Source organism: Argiope bruennichi, chromosome X1 (assembly GCF_947563725.1).
Source record: "Argiope bruennichi chromosome X1, qqArgBrue1.1, whole genome shotgun sequence".
In the NCBI taxonomy this organism is placed as follows: domain Eukaryota; kingdom Metazoa; phylum Arthropoda; class Arachnida; order Araneae; family Araneidae; genus Argiope; species Argiope bruennichi.
This window is the reverse complement of record NC_079162.1, coordinates 9,260,621-9,276,082: the sequence shown is the minus strand read 5'-3', so window position 1 is coordinate 9,276,082 and position 15,462 is coordinate 9,260,621. Positions and strand designations below refer to the sequence as shown.

Below are 15,462 nucleotides of genomic sequence, written 5' to 3'. Positions count from 1 at the left end.
AAATTATTTGGAATAATAATATGCAGAAAGATAGTATGTATGAAAAGATACACGAATTTTGACATAGTAGATGAGGATGCAGTTATGAAAATCAAATAAAAAAATCATTTGATTCATTGCAACAAAGAAAGACTCTATTTGAAAGATATTTATTAATGCAAATGCATGCGAAGAAACTGTAGTGCTTCTTTTTCCCCTTAGTCCTTGTAAATAAGACACTTAACATATTGCTATTTTTACTGATAAATTTAATTATCTTATGCCTTTTTTTGCTTGGAGAGAAAGTTGCTGGCTACTCTTTTCAACCACAGCTTGGTGATGGATTTTTCATATGTCAAGAGATTGTGAGGATGCATAATGAAGGGCACTGATTACTCTCGGACAGTTTGATGTTCTGTTGTTTTGATGCAATGTTCTGAGAACAAAATAACAGCCGCTCTGCTCCAGTGAGTGAAAGGAAGGGGAACTGAGGACAGGATATTAAAAACTTTTCTTCTTGTATCACCATTGCTCCAATAACTTTGCTATTCCTGGCAAATAGTATTTAAGTTTGTTAAGTATTTATTTCTAGCATATTCTTCCGGAGGATAGCAATTGCCTATTCCGCTTTGTGTCCTTTGCCAGCCGGTCTACTTTTTCATTACCTATGTTGCCTGCATGCACTTTTACCCATGAGACTTGTATTTGCAATTAAGTTATAAGAAAACCAAACCAAAACTCACCCCAATAACTACCTAGGGAAGAACAGGAAACACCATTTCCGCTAACGGTTTTATTTTAGTCATCACAGATACACACACACATACTCGAATGATGCATTTCTCACAATCGGGATTATTTCGGTGGCGATGCAGCTCCCACCTTCGGAAAAAGAATAATTCTTAACACTGGCCCCCGATGACGAATGTCATCAAAAGGTCAAACACTTATAATTAAACAGATTACAAAAATGAACTAACTTACATTAAAATATTTTAAAATACAAAAAATATACAAAATCAAGTAATGTCAATAGAAAGTTTGACTAGTTTATGGATGGGTCTTTTTAACCCTCTATTTTCAGTGTTTAGATTAACTGCTCTAACGTAGTTATCAGTTCCCTCAAAGGTCTCTATCACTCTTGCCATTTTCCACTTTATTGGAGGTAGATTGTCATCTCTTATTAACACCAAATCGTTGACCTTTAAATTTGCACAAGGAGTTTTCCACTTGTTCCTCACTTGCGACTGGGTTAAATAATCTTTGGACCAGGATCTCCAAAAGGACTGTGAAATCTGACCTATCAATTTTAGTCTATCTCGAATCGAGATCTTTTGATCCGTTAGATCAGGCTCCGGGATTTTCTGTAATTCTGACCCTATAAGGAAATGGCTAGGCGTAATCACTGAAAAATCATCGGGATCATCCGACGAAGCAACCAATCGTCTGGAGTTTAGTACTGCCTCGGTCTCCACTAGAACAGTTGAAAACTCTTCATTAGTGAGGATTTGACATCCTATTACTCGTTTCAAATGATACTTCATCGATTTCACAGACGCCTCCCAGAGTCCGCCGAAATGTGGGGCCGATGGAACATTTGTTCTCCAGACAACACCTTCGTTGGCCAATTACCGACCAATCACCTCCAAACTCCATAGTTTCATCACATGTTTAGCCCCAACGAAATTGGTCCCATAATCACTGAATATGTCGGCGGGTTTCCCTCTGCGTCCAATGAAGCGCTTGAAGGATGCAAGAAACGCATCAGTACTCAGGTCACTGACGAGCTCCAGGTGAACCGCTTTCGTGATGAAATAAACGAAGACGCAGACGTACATCTTCACTGGTCTCACACTTCTTCCACGACAGGAGTGATCAGAAATGGTCCACAAAAATCTGTACCGGCTCTCAGGAACGCTCTACCTGGTGTGACACGGGACGCAGGCAAGTCGGCCATTATTTGCTTCGAGAATTCTACACGAAATGGCGCACAGATGACGCAGTTTCTCACAATTTTTCTTATGGATGATCTTGCTCCCAAAATCCAATAGACCTGTCTAATTGCAGAACGAACTGATTGAACTCCTGCATTAAGATATTTTAAATGGTACAGTCTTATAATCATAGTTGTTACTGGGTGCTGTTTTGGTAATATCAAAGGATGCTTTACATTCGCTGGAAAACTGGAATTTCCCCCAACCCCGAGAAGTCCTTTACTATCCAAAAATGGATTAATTGAATCAATTTACCTGCACTCAACACATTTCCTTTCTCTAGTACGGAAATTTCGGTCGAAAATGCAACCTTCTGAACCAAATGTATAATCCTATCATGCGACTCTTTCAACTCCAAACATTCCAAATACGGTGTCGAAACCCTATTTCCTCTACTATTTCCCACGAATCTCAAACACCAAGCAACTACATTTTGCAATCTACTCCAAGCTGAAATTTTATTCCAAAGCTCCTCGATAACCTCCACCTTAACCACTAAACAAACAACTGAATCTGCTTTTTGCTCCCTCAATACTTCTGAATTACCCACATCCTGCGATTGCTTGACTGATTTTTCAAGCCAATAATTACAATTCTGCAACAACCAGTTAGGCCCATACCACCATTTTTGGCTGGATATCAAATTTTCAACAGAAACTCCTCTAGTGAGCAAATCTGCTGGGTTATCTGCCGATGGACAGTAAAACCAATCATTCGGATTCGACTTTTCCTGCATCTCTGCAACACGATTCGCCATAAACTGCTTCCACTTCTTGGCATTTCCTCTAATCCAATACAACACTATCTGAGAATCTATCCAAAATATGAATTTCCCAACAATTTTATAATAAACGCCTTCTAGAAATTTCGCAAGTCTAACCCCTATCACAGCATCCATCAATTCCAACCTAGGTAACGTTAATGTTTTAAGTGGAGCTACTCTATTTTTTGACATCAAAAAGGACACTCTATGTTTTCCAGTGTTATCGACATGCCTTGTATAGGATGTTGCCCCGCAGGCCCTGAGCGATGCATCGCAAAATATATGAATTTCTGCCAATCCTTTCCCACAATCCTGTAAACAATTCCTAGGAATAACTATTTCCTTCAACGTCCTAATTTCGTTACACCATGTAATCCACTTAAGTCGTAAATCCTCTGGTAAATCATCAACCCAGTCCATACCCCTTTCCCAGATCTCTTGTAATAAACACTTAATTCTCACTACAAAGGGTGCAATCAATCCCACAGGATCGAAAATTCTCGCTGCTGTCTGTAAAACACAACGCTTGGTATTGTCCAAACCTCTTAAACTATCCACCAACCCTTTCACTTCCAACGACAAAACATCTTTGTCGGGATTCCAATTTAGCCCCTGTATTTTCAACTCAATGCCTTCTTTACGCTCACAAAATCCATTTTTGACCCACAAAGCTCTCAAGTCACTTAACCTTAATTTTCTCAACTTAAACCCACCACTTCTCAAAATTGTCACAACATCTGATGATAACGTAAACGCTTCCCTCACACTATCCGCACCAAAATGCAAATCATCTACATACAAACCAGAATTTAGCATTGACACTGAATCGGGTCTTTCGGCTTCGAATTTTGCAATGTGATGTTTAATAATTGCACTCAAAATAAACGGAGAAGTTTTGCATCCGAAGGGTAATCTAGTCATCTGCATAATTCTATAGTCCTCGTGATCGCTACCTCCATTCCAAAGAAATTTCAAAAATTTATGATCTTCAGGAGCCATTCCTATCATTAAAAATGCCTTTTCTATGTCCCCATGAAATGCAACCTTAAATCTCCTAAAGTTCATTATAACCTCAAGAATGTTAGGATTCAAATTCGGACCAGCCTCTAAATAATCGTTAAGTGACACGTTTTGTCCAGATTTGGAGCCACAATTGAAAACCATGTGAACATTAGTTGTTTCCTTATCCGCTCTGACCACTGCTCTATGAGGCGTGAAATATTCATTCCTATCCCTACCACATTCTTCAATTATTCCATTAGTTTCCTGATCCCTAATTATTTCGCGATAAGCATTAGCTATCCATTCATTTTTATTGACTCCCTTTTTCAATTCGTCGAATCGCCTCTTGGCCAGATTAAAGTTGTTCTCCAATTCTCTGGGATCAATCCTCCACAACAACTTGGCCTCATATCTTCCATCTTTAAATTCTAGGTCCCTATTAAATTGGTCTAACAATTCCCTATCGGTTACACTCATTTCAGTCTCATTTCTGATGCCCAACGTTTCCAAATCCCATAGCACCTGAACATCTGACACAGACCCTAAAAAATTTGCTGAACAAGGACCACTACTTCCGCTTTGAGTACCCTGCATTGCGAACTCAAAAATAGTAGGAACACAGGTCACCGTGTTGTTTAATTTCTCAACGTGAGATGCATATATTATCCGCCAAAATACATCCCCTCCAATCAAAATCTCAATTTTTGCCTTGTTTTCACACGTGTCGGCGAGATTTAAGCCTCGCGACTGCATACCTTTCCGGACATTTGCGTTGGGAATAGCCACTGGAGCTGTAGTTATTGTATCGGCTATTAGTACTTCTACAGAAATTAGCTGATCGTATCGGCAGATAGGGTTATTACTCCGACGTCATATGTTCTTTCCACAGGCTCGACAGAACCAAAAAAAAAAAACAACAGACAACCTTTCTTTACGAATAGATTTCAATTTTAAGCAATTAGCCAATGATCTCGTACACCAACTTCTTGCGCTACCATTATCACACAAAATTCTTATCATTTTACTCAAATTTAATTCCGAATTACTAGCATAAACACTGCATGTAAGCAAAAGAACTGTAGGTACACCTGTACTAGTTACAGATGAATTGCACTGCGTACTTGTTGTAGTATCAGGCTGCATGCTTTTACTCTCATTGCCATCTCTTTTATAATGAATAAGTGTGTGATGCGGACCACCACAGAAACAATTTCTTGATTTGCAAGTTCTCGCACAATATTCCGAAGAAAAACACTTGAAGAACAAATTATTACCTTTCACAAAGCTTACTTTATCGTTCACTGAAAGTCTTTTAAACAATTAGATAACAGATGGGTCCCAGTGCTACAAAATCTACACTTCACATTCCTCTCACTAGATAGACACACATTAGATACAGTTTTATTGTTATAATCACGGTGTTTGTTAGCCAAAGACACTTCACTTCTCCCACCTCCAACATCTGAATATGGTCTCGTAGACGTAGACTCTACTTTTTGTTTACCCTTTGAAGCCAAATAAATATCACATTCCCTGCCTAAAACCTGAGCTCTAAACCATGACTCACCCTGCTTTACCGCCACATGAGTTCTTAACTCGCGATCAAGTTCACTATATAGTTTATCAGAAACTATCAATTGACATAACGATTTAAAGTCCTCAACTGCTTTCAAGCTGCAGTAATATTCGAAATTAGCACTCAATCGAGATGAGTATTGCACATAATTCTCTGTTGGAAATTTTTTCGAGTTGCGAAACTGATCCAAACATTCGTGGGGGGTGGGCTGAAATTCCTTCAAAACGATAGCTTTAATTTATCGTAATTCGCGATGTCTTCCTCAGTTACATAAACCAATAAATCTGAAATCCTTTCTCCTAACATATTTAATAAGATCTCCGCTTTCAAATCGTCTGGCACGTTTTTGGTTTTAAAAGCTTTTTCCAACGACTGGAAGAAAAAATTAAAGGACTCTACTCTAGTAGGTATGGGAATGGTCAACGTTTTCGTACTTTTAGTCAAATTCTCAACACTTTGATTTGATGCATCCAAATCACCTTGGCCTGAACCATTCAACCCATTAAACAGACGCTCAAAATATCACCATATAAATTTGACCAGTAACCTCTAAAAAACACACTTAAAATTCACAAACCAAAACAACAAATTATACCACGACAAGCTCAAAACTCAAATGCAAACAATCGAAAAAACACCCCACTCAACACCTCCCCCCCTTCTGACACCAAAAAATGTATTTGCAATTAAGTTATAAGAAAACCAAACCAAAACTCACCCCAACAACTACCGAGGGAAGAACAGGAAACACCATTTCCGCTAACGGTTTTATTTTAGTCATCACAGATACACACACACATACTCGAATGAAAGATTTCTCACAATCGGGATTATTTGGGTGGCGACGCAGGGCCCACTTTCGGAGAAAGAATAATTCTTAACAAGACTTTTACTATTGGATTTGAAAGGAGGGTGCTAAAAATTTCTCTTGCTATTTGTTTTGCACTCTTTGAATTAGAGGATGCAATGATACTTGCTCTATTGACATGTATTTTAAAAGTGCTGATGTTTGGAAACTGAGATGCATATTTAAGTACATGAAGTGCGGTGAGTTTAGCTTGAAAAACAGTATGATTGTCATTTAATTTGGCAGACCAGTGATAGGACCAGGTATCATTGAGTAAGACACAGAACGCAGCTCCAACTCCAAGTTCTGTTTTCGAGCCCTCTGTGAAGATATTGGTGTTGTTCATTTGAGATATATTTACTCCTTTATTTTTAAATGAGATTTGGTTGGGATTGAGATGATGTGAAGTGTGAGTTGACCAGCCAGTTGCTTTCTCTCTCCCTCTTGCCCCTCCCCAAGAATCCCTCTTGCGCATCCTCTGTTATGCGCAAGAGGGATTCTTGGGCGATATATCGAAGTTAATCTGGCTTCAAACTGTAATTGCATGTGCAAGAGTGGAATGCTTAGTATGGTTTGTAGCGCTACTGTTAGAGTTGTCCGAAATGCACCAAAAATATAGAGAAGAAATGGTCTTTGTATGGAATAGAGTTTCCTCCTCATTCTGTATGTTGGTTTTAAACACCACGCTGAGGAATAATGGGCGATCATTCTCTCAACTACTGTCTTATAAAGAACTCTTCTGTATTACTGAGAGATTCCCCATGTGCGCTTGGATTATTATATAATGAATATTTTATTTAATTTTTTTTAACTAAAATAAATTTTGACAAAAAATTAAATAGGAAAGCCTAAATTTTCCCCATTTGTTTAATAAAGCAGAAAAAATACAGAAATCTTTTAAACTGAGTTTACAGTTTATATCAAAATTGACACCTTAAAAATTAACTTCATTCTGATTCTGCACTGTGAATAGGCTCATTTCTTGACAGTCATTTTCCATAAAAATATTGCAGCATCTCATTGTAAACAGAATACCTGCAACGTGCTGTAAAGTTAGACAAAATTTATTTAAAACACAGAAAAAAATTAAATGACGTTAAAGATCTATTCTAATTTCAATTCATTTCAATAAATTGAAAATCATTTCTAAAAAATTATTCTTTACTTGTTTCAGTTTCACGTAAGTCTGTTTAAAATTTAAAGTCTAGTGCTGAATCACAAACGTATTTAACTTTGCAGTCTATCGAAGAAAGATATAGCACTGTTATTAAAGAAATAAATTTAATTGTTAATTTGAGAAAAGGTTATTTCGTTGATATGATCCAGTAGAAAAAACAAATTAAAACAAAATTTTTAAAAATAAAACAATTCGTGATTTTTTAAAATTTATTTATTTTCGTTTTTATGAAATTTTACTTCGCTAATTTATTTGAACTCCGGTTTTCAACTTCTAATTAAACCCTATGACAATCTTCGCTACATTTTAAATTTAATTTTTCTACGCTATTAAATATTAAAACACTCACCATTAAAGGAAGCATGTGAATATTTTGGTAATTTAAATAATTTATACACATGTGGAATGGTAACGTTCATAAGTTATATTAAAGCTTCTAAAGAAATGAAAAATAAAAACTGTTTTTTTTTCAGAAGTTTCAAATCAGCTCGGGTTTGATTATTTAATTCCAGCAAATTAATACGAAGGTGGTAAGAAATATTAATACAGTATCATTTAATTCTGTGAAAAAAAAATGAATAAGAAAATTTTTATTTTGAATGCCGCCAATTATAAACATCTAAAAAAAATGCTGATTTATTCATTCCAAGGAAGTTTCTCTTGAGTTTCATGCTCATGTATCCTGATTGTTTTTCGGAAAGACAAATATTCACTTTGGAATTCCTGATAGATATTTTTTTCTGCTTGTTTGAAGAACACATAGCACTTAACGTTGATACGAAAATTGAAGAAACTATTCGCTTTCACTGGGAAAGGAGAAAGGAACATAATTTTCCAGTCCAAGTTAGGGATTTATGAGTCTCTTTTCAAATGAATGTGATGCTATATATAAAAACCTCACATAAGCCAATTGTTGACTCCAAATAAGTTACGGAATGAAGCTTTTTGTAGCATTTTATTTCTCCTTGATGCATGCCAAAACTATGAAATTCGAAACATTTACAGTTTGCACGGTCGATTGCAGTAATAGTAATTTTTCTGAATTTAAATCATTCGATTTCTATCCTTAAATTTATGTTACCAAAAGCAGAAAGTGAAACGGAAGTATTTTCAGGGGAGCATTCACTTGTCATTTATCACGGCATAATTCACTTTATCTTAGTTCTTTTCAATTTTTCGTTGTTTAAAAATAAGTGGAACGACCCTTTATTACATTCTTTCTTATGTTTATATCTTCTAATATATTTACATATTTTACCAATATAACTTCAGAAAATGACTCTAGATAAGAACTAAGAGCACCAAAACTTACATTAAATAAGTTACGATGAAAGTGAAATAAATGTGCTTCAAACGAACGTATACAATTCACATTTCTTTCATATAATTCTGTGATTTTTAGGAGTATGTAATACCCTCAAATATAACTATTTAGATGTCTGAAAGAATGACATTTTAAAAAATAATGGTTCCTAACAAATAAGACTCAATTGATGTCGAAGGTCGAACACATTTCCTGCAATTAGGGAATGCAGCTTCTAATAAAGAAGAGAGAAAGGGTGTCCTTAAGAAGGAGGATCTCAAAACCTGATACAAAGGATAATTGAACATTATAGCTTAATATTTTTGTTTTATTTTCTTGACTTAGAAAACAGCGAAATAATTTCAATTGATATATTCAATAATATTCGATAATAAATGGATCATCGCTTTCTCATTCTCCAGTCATTTTGGAACTCCAGTTTAGTTACCAATTTAATTAACTTTTCGTATTTAGTTATAATTTTATCCATACCTCGAATCCAGAGTCTGCAATTTAAATAAAATATAATCGCTTTGTTCAAAGTATTTTAGCATACAAAGCTATATGTGTATAAATAAAAAAATGTCATTTCACGTTTTCTTTCCAGAGTAATGCAATTTTGCAAAGTTTCGAAGAAATTTAAACTATAAGCAATATGGCATTAAGAGCATTTAATAAGACTGCATTAGAATGATATAAAATATCGGCAAAATTTTATTTTTTGTCTATGTAATGACAAAAAACTTATAACTTAACTTAGGAGAAATAGTTAAAGTCATTGCCACAGCACAATTTGAAGACGAATTTCAAAAGAAATCGGCATCAGAATTCCTTCTTGCCTCAGCAATTGGAAAATATCCAGCAATAATGCACATAATTTATTTTTAAAAAAGAGATGGTTTTGACATATGTTACAAGTTAGTAGTTAAAAAAGGAGAGCATAAAATTGGGAGGATTAGACTTGAAGATATTATCCGCATTTGCTTCCCATCTATCGTATCATTAAAATGAGGGAGAAATTTTTTTAAAAAATGACTCTTCTCTTTTATATGAGCAAGAAATGCTGATAAAGCAAGTATGAAATGATCCTTTCATTTAACTACCAGTTTAATATAAACCAGTTTTAACTAAAGGGAAATTATTCTTAAAAAAGAGAACATCGATTGATTGAACTACTACGAGTTAATTTTAAAATTATCAATCTTTGTTTCAAAGATTTGTTAAACCATGAACAGCCGAGAAAACTGAGCAACGTATTTTCATTGATACTGCGTCAAAGAACTAATACATTTTTACTGTCAAAACTTATTTGTACGAATAATTTTTTTTCTATTTTATGTGATCATTTCTAAAATAATTATATTTCATTTTTAATTTTTGCAGAGAATTGACAGCAACTTTTGGTTTCTCGTTGAGATTTCACAGTTTGCTCTTTTTATTAAAAATCTTGCAGTCTTTTTCAAAAGATCAAACTGTTTGCTTATTTATTAATATTTTGATTACTTTTTTATGAGTTTGACAAATTGATATTTCAGTATTCCCTGAAATTATCTGCCAGCAACAAATTGTTTCGTTACTCATTGTTGTGATTTTTCGCTTTTAACACAATTTATTCGCTTTTTTTTAAAACTGAACTTTAAATATAGATGAAGAAAGCAACTTCTTTCTGTTCATATTTGAAATTTAAAGTTTCACCCTTATCCTGAAGCACTTAAATTCCACAGAATCGAAATCTGCACATTTCGAAAAATATTTTCATATCTAATGTGGTATAATGATCCTTTTTTTTAAATGAAAGAAAATTGTTTTACTGAGAAAACAATTGAGAGAAAGTTTTAACATCAGAAATTTTCAAAATCTTTGGTAAGATTCTAATGCAATGAAAATGGAAGAAGTTTGAATTTAAATCTGAGATAAGTTTAGATATTCTAGCTTTTAATTTTGCCATCGATTTTCATAAAAATCTAATCAGAAAAGAGATAGCAATAATGAAATTTGACATATTAATGAAATACATGATTTCTACCAATTCTGTATTTTTTTATACGTTATAAAGGACTAAATAACAGATTTCGAAAAATGAATTAACCTAACATTAATGAATGGTGTCATCAGGAGATCAATTTATTGATAGAACAGTTCCATCCAGTTTGAAATTTAGAAATATTTTCAGATGCATGCGCATCAAATACTCTTGCAGAAAAAATCTAACAAGATTAATCTTCACCTAATATTGAGGTAGAAACAATGACGAAGATAAGATATTCACTTTAAAATCAAAATTAATAAGTTATTGAAACATACTGCTGACTTAGTAAAAATACTAAATATGGCAGAGCGGTGGGTTTGAATAATTGCTAGAGCATTTTTAAAAATGTCGGATTGCCTTAAATAATTTCATAAAAGAAAAAATATTTTCAAAAAGAATAGATTTTTTTTATATTACTGATATTTTGTAAAAGCATTCGCTTTAAGATTCTACCTTATATTAGCTCCACTGTTTTACGAATTGACTTAACTTCCTAATGAGATGGTGCATCCTATTTAAATAAAATATCTTTCTGCCAGCCATATACTGACTAAATTTGAAAATTAGAAATCAAACATTTATATCAACCGCTAATACTATTTAGCAATGGTATCATTTGACCTGAAATGTATTACTTAGCATGTATGCGGAAATAATGTTGATCAATAATATTTCTCTTTGTAAGAATGAGGAGGTTTCTGGGGGAAAAGTTTCATTTTTCACATCTAATATACGTTGAATTGATCAATCTCTAGAATCCATTTCTCTAGAATCTTTATATTTTTAGAGATTAAAATTTTATCAAAGTGTTCATTCTCACCAGAAATGAGCATCCTTGATTAGGTAATCAATTTTTTTCAAAAATATTTATATTCTACGACATACAAACATTTTATAGATGCCGCTTTTTTTTTTTGTTCAAATCTGCAAATAACTTTTTTTATGACATTACATTTTATGTAAAAAATGATTCTGAATTAATTATATTTTATCGATCCATTTAAAAATAACGAAAACTTAGAAAAAACAAAATAAAATGTGTAAGAATTCGTTTCGGCAACAGGTACAACAAAGATTGTATGATGAAAGAAAAAGAGATCCAAAATTCTATGCGCAATTTTTTTATTATAAAAAGGATTCTTGTAGCAGATATAAATGAATAGCAGTAAATTCGATAAAGAAAACAGATTATGTGCACCCAATTATATATTTAAAAATCGTGAATTGCATTTACTGAATATGTATCCAAATGTATGCCATTGTTGTTCAATAATAAAACAAATCTCTTTGGTCATCTGAAATTTGTCAGTTTTTAAAAATTGCATCAAAAATAGTATTACCATACCAATTGCAAAATCTTCACTAACTGCATAGACTTTCAAGAATTTCAGTCATACGTATTCATATTTTTGTAATTTTTTTCATTCCTGTCCAATAATTCAGTAGTATATTCACAAAATTATTAGCTTGCTTCTTATTTTTTTTTTTTGGAAAAGGGGAGCTTTTAAGTATGGAAAATTAAAAAGATGTTTGTGTTTTTTTCAAATAAATTTCAATTAATAAAGGAAGTAAAAAACTATATGTTTATATATTTTTCCTAAATTGCATAGATGTATTTATTTACATGTACCTATACGACTTCATTTGAAAAATTAAATTTTATGTAGGATAAGTCTAATTTTTGAATAGCATAATGAAAATACTTTCAAACTCAGAATGTCATTACCTTATCAAAGGGATAAAGCCTGCATTTCATCATAATTTTCTAATGTTTAAAAAATTTTTAACTTGCAAACATAATTTTATTTATAATAATAATATACATTTGAATTTTACATTTATTTTCTACTTTATATGAAATCTCAATTATTAATTCTTTGCATTATTAAGAAAGAAATTAATTTGAAATATCTGAAAACTATTTTTATTATTTCTGGGATTTTTACTTCTTTAAAATTTCTGCATTTATACTATATAGATTATGGCCAAAGCAAATGAATCGTATATAATTAATAATAACCAATTAAGGCATTAATTGTAACACACGCATATAAAAATATGTATGCAACAAAAGAACAGATGCTGTAATGAAAAGTCATCTTGAAAAAAATTCAATCTTAGTGATAAGGCAAAATTCTTTTATTTTAAATTTGCAGCTTAATTTTTTTTAATGGATGAATTTAGTACACAGATTCAACATCTATATTGTAGACATTTATTAAATTTTGAGCTAAATCCAGGTAGCATTTGGATGGTTTGTGCTTTCAGAATCGTGTGATAACTTCAAAACGTAATAACTGAAATATATCAAATTTGGTATATGATTTTGTGGCTGCAATTTTAATTCTCTGATAAATCTTGGTTTCATTTGATAGAGAAAAATGAGCTCTATACACCTTTATAAGAGAATATGCCAGAAATTTTTCGGGAGACCATCCCTTCTGGTTGAATTCAAGCACCTAGAAAAAGAATTAATTTAAAAACTCTAATCACTTGAATTTATTACTTGTATGCAAACTGAAATAAATTTCGAAAAACATTCATTCATTTTCATATGATAATGCATTTCTATTTTAATACATATGATCCAATTCAAAATATTTATGTTTATTTCCACAAAGAAAAGCTCCGAGTAAATAAATCAATATTTTCAGAAAGGAAGTCGCTTATAGCGGAAGAAGTTTGGTACTGATCGATGTTCACAATGCAGGACATCGTTAAAATCTTTCATTGTCATAACGATACATCATTTTTTTTTTTTGCAACATATAGTTTCTTTTAGGCTTATCTTTTAAATATCGACTTTCTTCTTCTTGGAGGATTACATTACAGCAAGGTTTGATAATTACTGGGAAAAGTTTTCAGGACAAAGATGAATAAATAAATGAAAAACATTCGTTTAATTTCTTTATGGAGAGATTCAAAAGTTGAAAGCGTGTATTCAATCAGTCCCTTTCCTTTCATTTTATTGTTTAAGAATATTTAAATAAAAAATTTAAAATACCTCCCAAAATAGTTTAATAAAAGAAATATTTAAAAACTACACAATTAGTGGATAGAGTAATTAATTCATAGTTATATCAGATACTTCGCATCTTATTAATTAGTGACTCGATTATCACATATTGAACAGCATGAAATAAACCCTAAACATGTCATCTGCTTCTGATACCATAAAATGCTTCTCTTTTTACATTCTCGAATCAAATTCTTTACCCATTTTGTTGCATTTGGGTTGAAAAATAGATTAAAAATGTAACACACATTAACAATTTTTCTCATAGATTTCATTGCATTTGAAGCGAGATATATTTATCAGTTGAGATCATCAGTTTGGATATTATTAAATTGAGAAACTAATAAATCAGTGATGAAGAAATGAAATTAACTTTTGTCTTTATAAGATTTAGAAAAAACCAGAAATTCGAAAGTGTATGAGACTTATGTACTTGTTTGAATATATATATATATATATATATGTGTGTGTGTGTGTGTGTGTGTGTGTGTGTGTGTGTGTGTGTGTGTGTGTGTGTGTGTGTGTGTGTGTGTGTGTGTGTGTGTGTGTGTGTGTGCTTATTTTGTATATAATTGAAACAGTTGCGGAGATGAGCGTACGTTTTAAATTATTCGATGCGTTAAAGGGCATAAACATATCCCTTCGCATTTTTAAATATTTGCACCCCATGTAAAAACTTCTAGCTTCTTATAAAACAAATTGAATTTCAAATGAAGTTAAAAAGTGCCAAACTAAAAGTAAAATTTAAGGAAACTATTGAATTATCGAAGGGATTTTTTCAAAATCCAAGCAATAATTGATTGAGAAATTCGTGCACCCGTCATTCTAAGTGAAGTCCCCGTCTGACTCAGAGGGTTTGAGTATGAGAGAGTCAATTTTGCTTGTTACTCATTTAGAAAAATCGTCTATAGATTGAGCTAATTGACAGGACTGTCACTGAACCAATTTGATTTCGAGCAAATCCACGAGAAGAGAGTGGATGAAATACAAGGCTTCGATCTCAAGAATTTCGGACTGCATTTCATTCATAGCATTTTTTATTTTCAGAATGTTTTAAGGAAATCGAAAACCATCTCGCCTTCCAACAAGAAAATTGAAAATGAGCACTCATTGAAACGCATTTCCCTTAATCATTTTTGTTTTGTTAAATAAAACATAATATAAAATATATAGTTTTACAATATATTTACATCATAAAATGTATATTACAAAACATAATATAATATAAAATGCAACTCTTTGGAAATTAAACGAAAAATTAGTTCCGTGATTTCTAAATTGAAACATTCTATTCATTCAAAAACAACTTGGTATTCTAAAATGTAACGAAGCTTCTTTATTTTTAAAGTACTTTTTGAAAAGGGAATGTATAAATAAAACTATATTTCAAGAAATAAAATAATTTGCGTTGCGTTACATATTTTCGCTTCTTTATAATAAAGAAAAAAATTTCTTATCATTAGATATAAATGTATTCTTTAACAGCCAATCTTTTTTCTCACTAGGCTTCCTTATCAATGCTTTGCTGTAACTTTTTTCAGTAGCTCTTTTGATGCGATATTTTTTTTTTTTTTTTGCAGTTCCTTATAGAAATATGACAAAGATTCCTGTACTTAATGAAATAGATCTTGATTACATACTTCCTATCTTGCAATATTGTGTAACATTATTCTCTCTGCATTACGAAATGTTTCGTTTTCTTCTCAAACAAGAGCAGGCTTCATTTTCTTGTTTTTAGTTTCCTTTTCTTAAAAAAAATTACTTACATAATATTAT

General features: G+C 32.3%; 1 protein-coding gene across 1 annotated transcript; it reads right to left on the bottom strand.

The window, feature by feature from the left end:
• Positions 1 to 1,828: 1,828 nt before the first annotated feature.
• On the bottom strand, positions 1,829 to 4,881 carry LOC129958485 (uncharacterized). The gene is made up of 3 exons (XM_056070982.1): positions 4,785 to 4,881; positions 2,229 to 4,529; positions 1,829 to 2,064 (listed from the first exon to the last, which is right to left on the bottom strand). Exons 1-3 carry the CDS (start codon positions 4,879 to 4,881, stop codon positions 1,829 to 1,831), a joined length of 2,634 nt encoding a protein of 877 aa, XP_055926957.1.
• Positions 4,882 to 15,462: the final 10,581 nt, after the last annotated feature.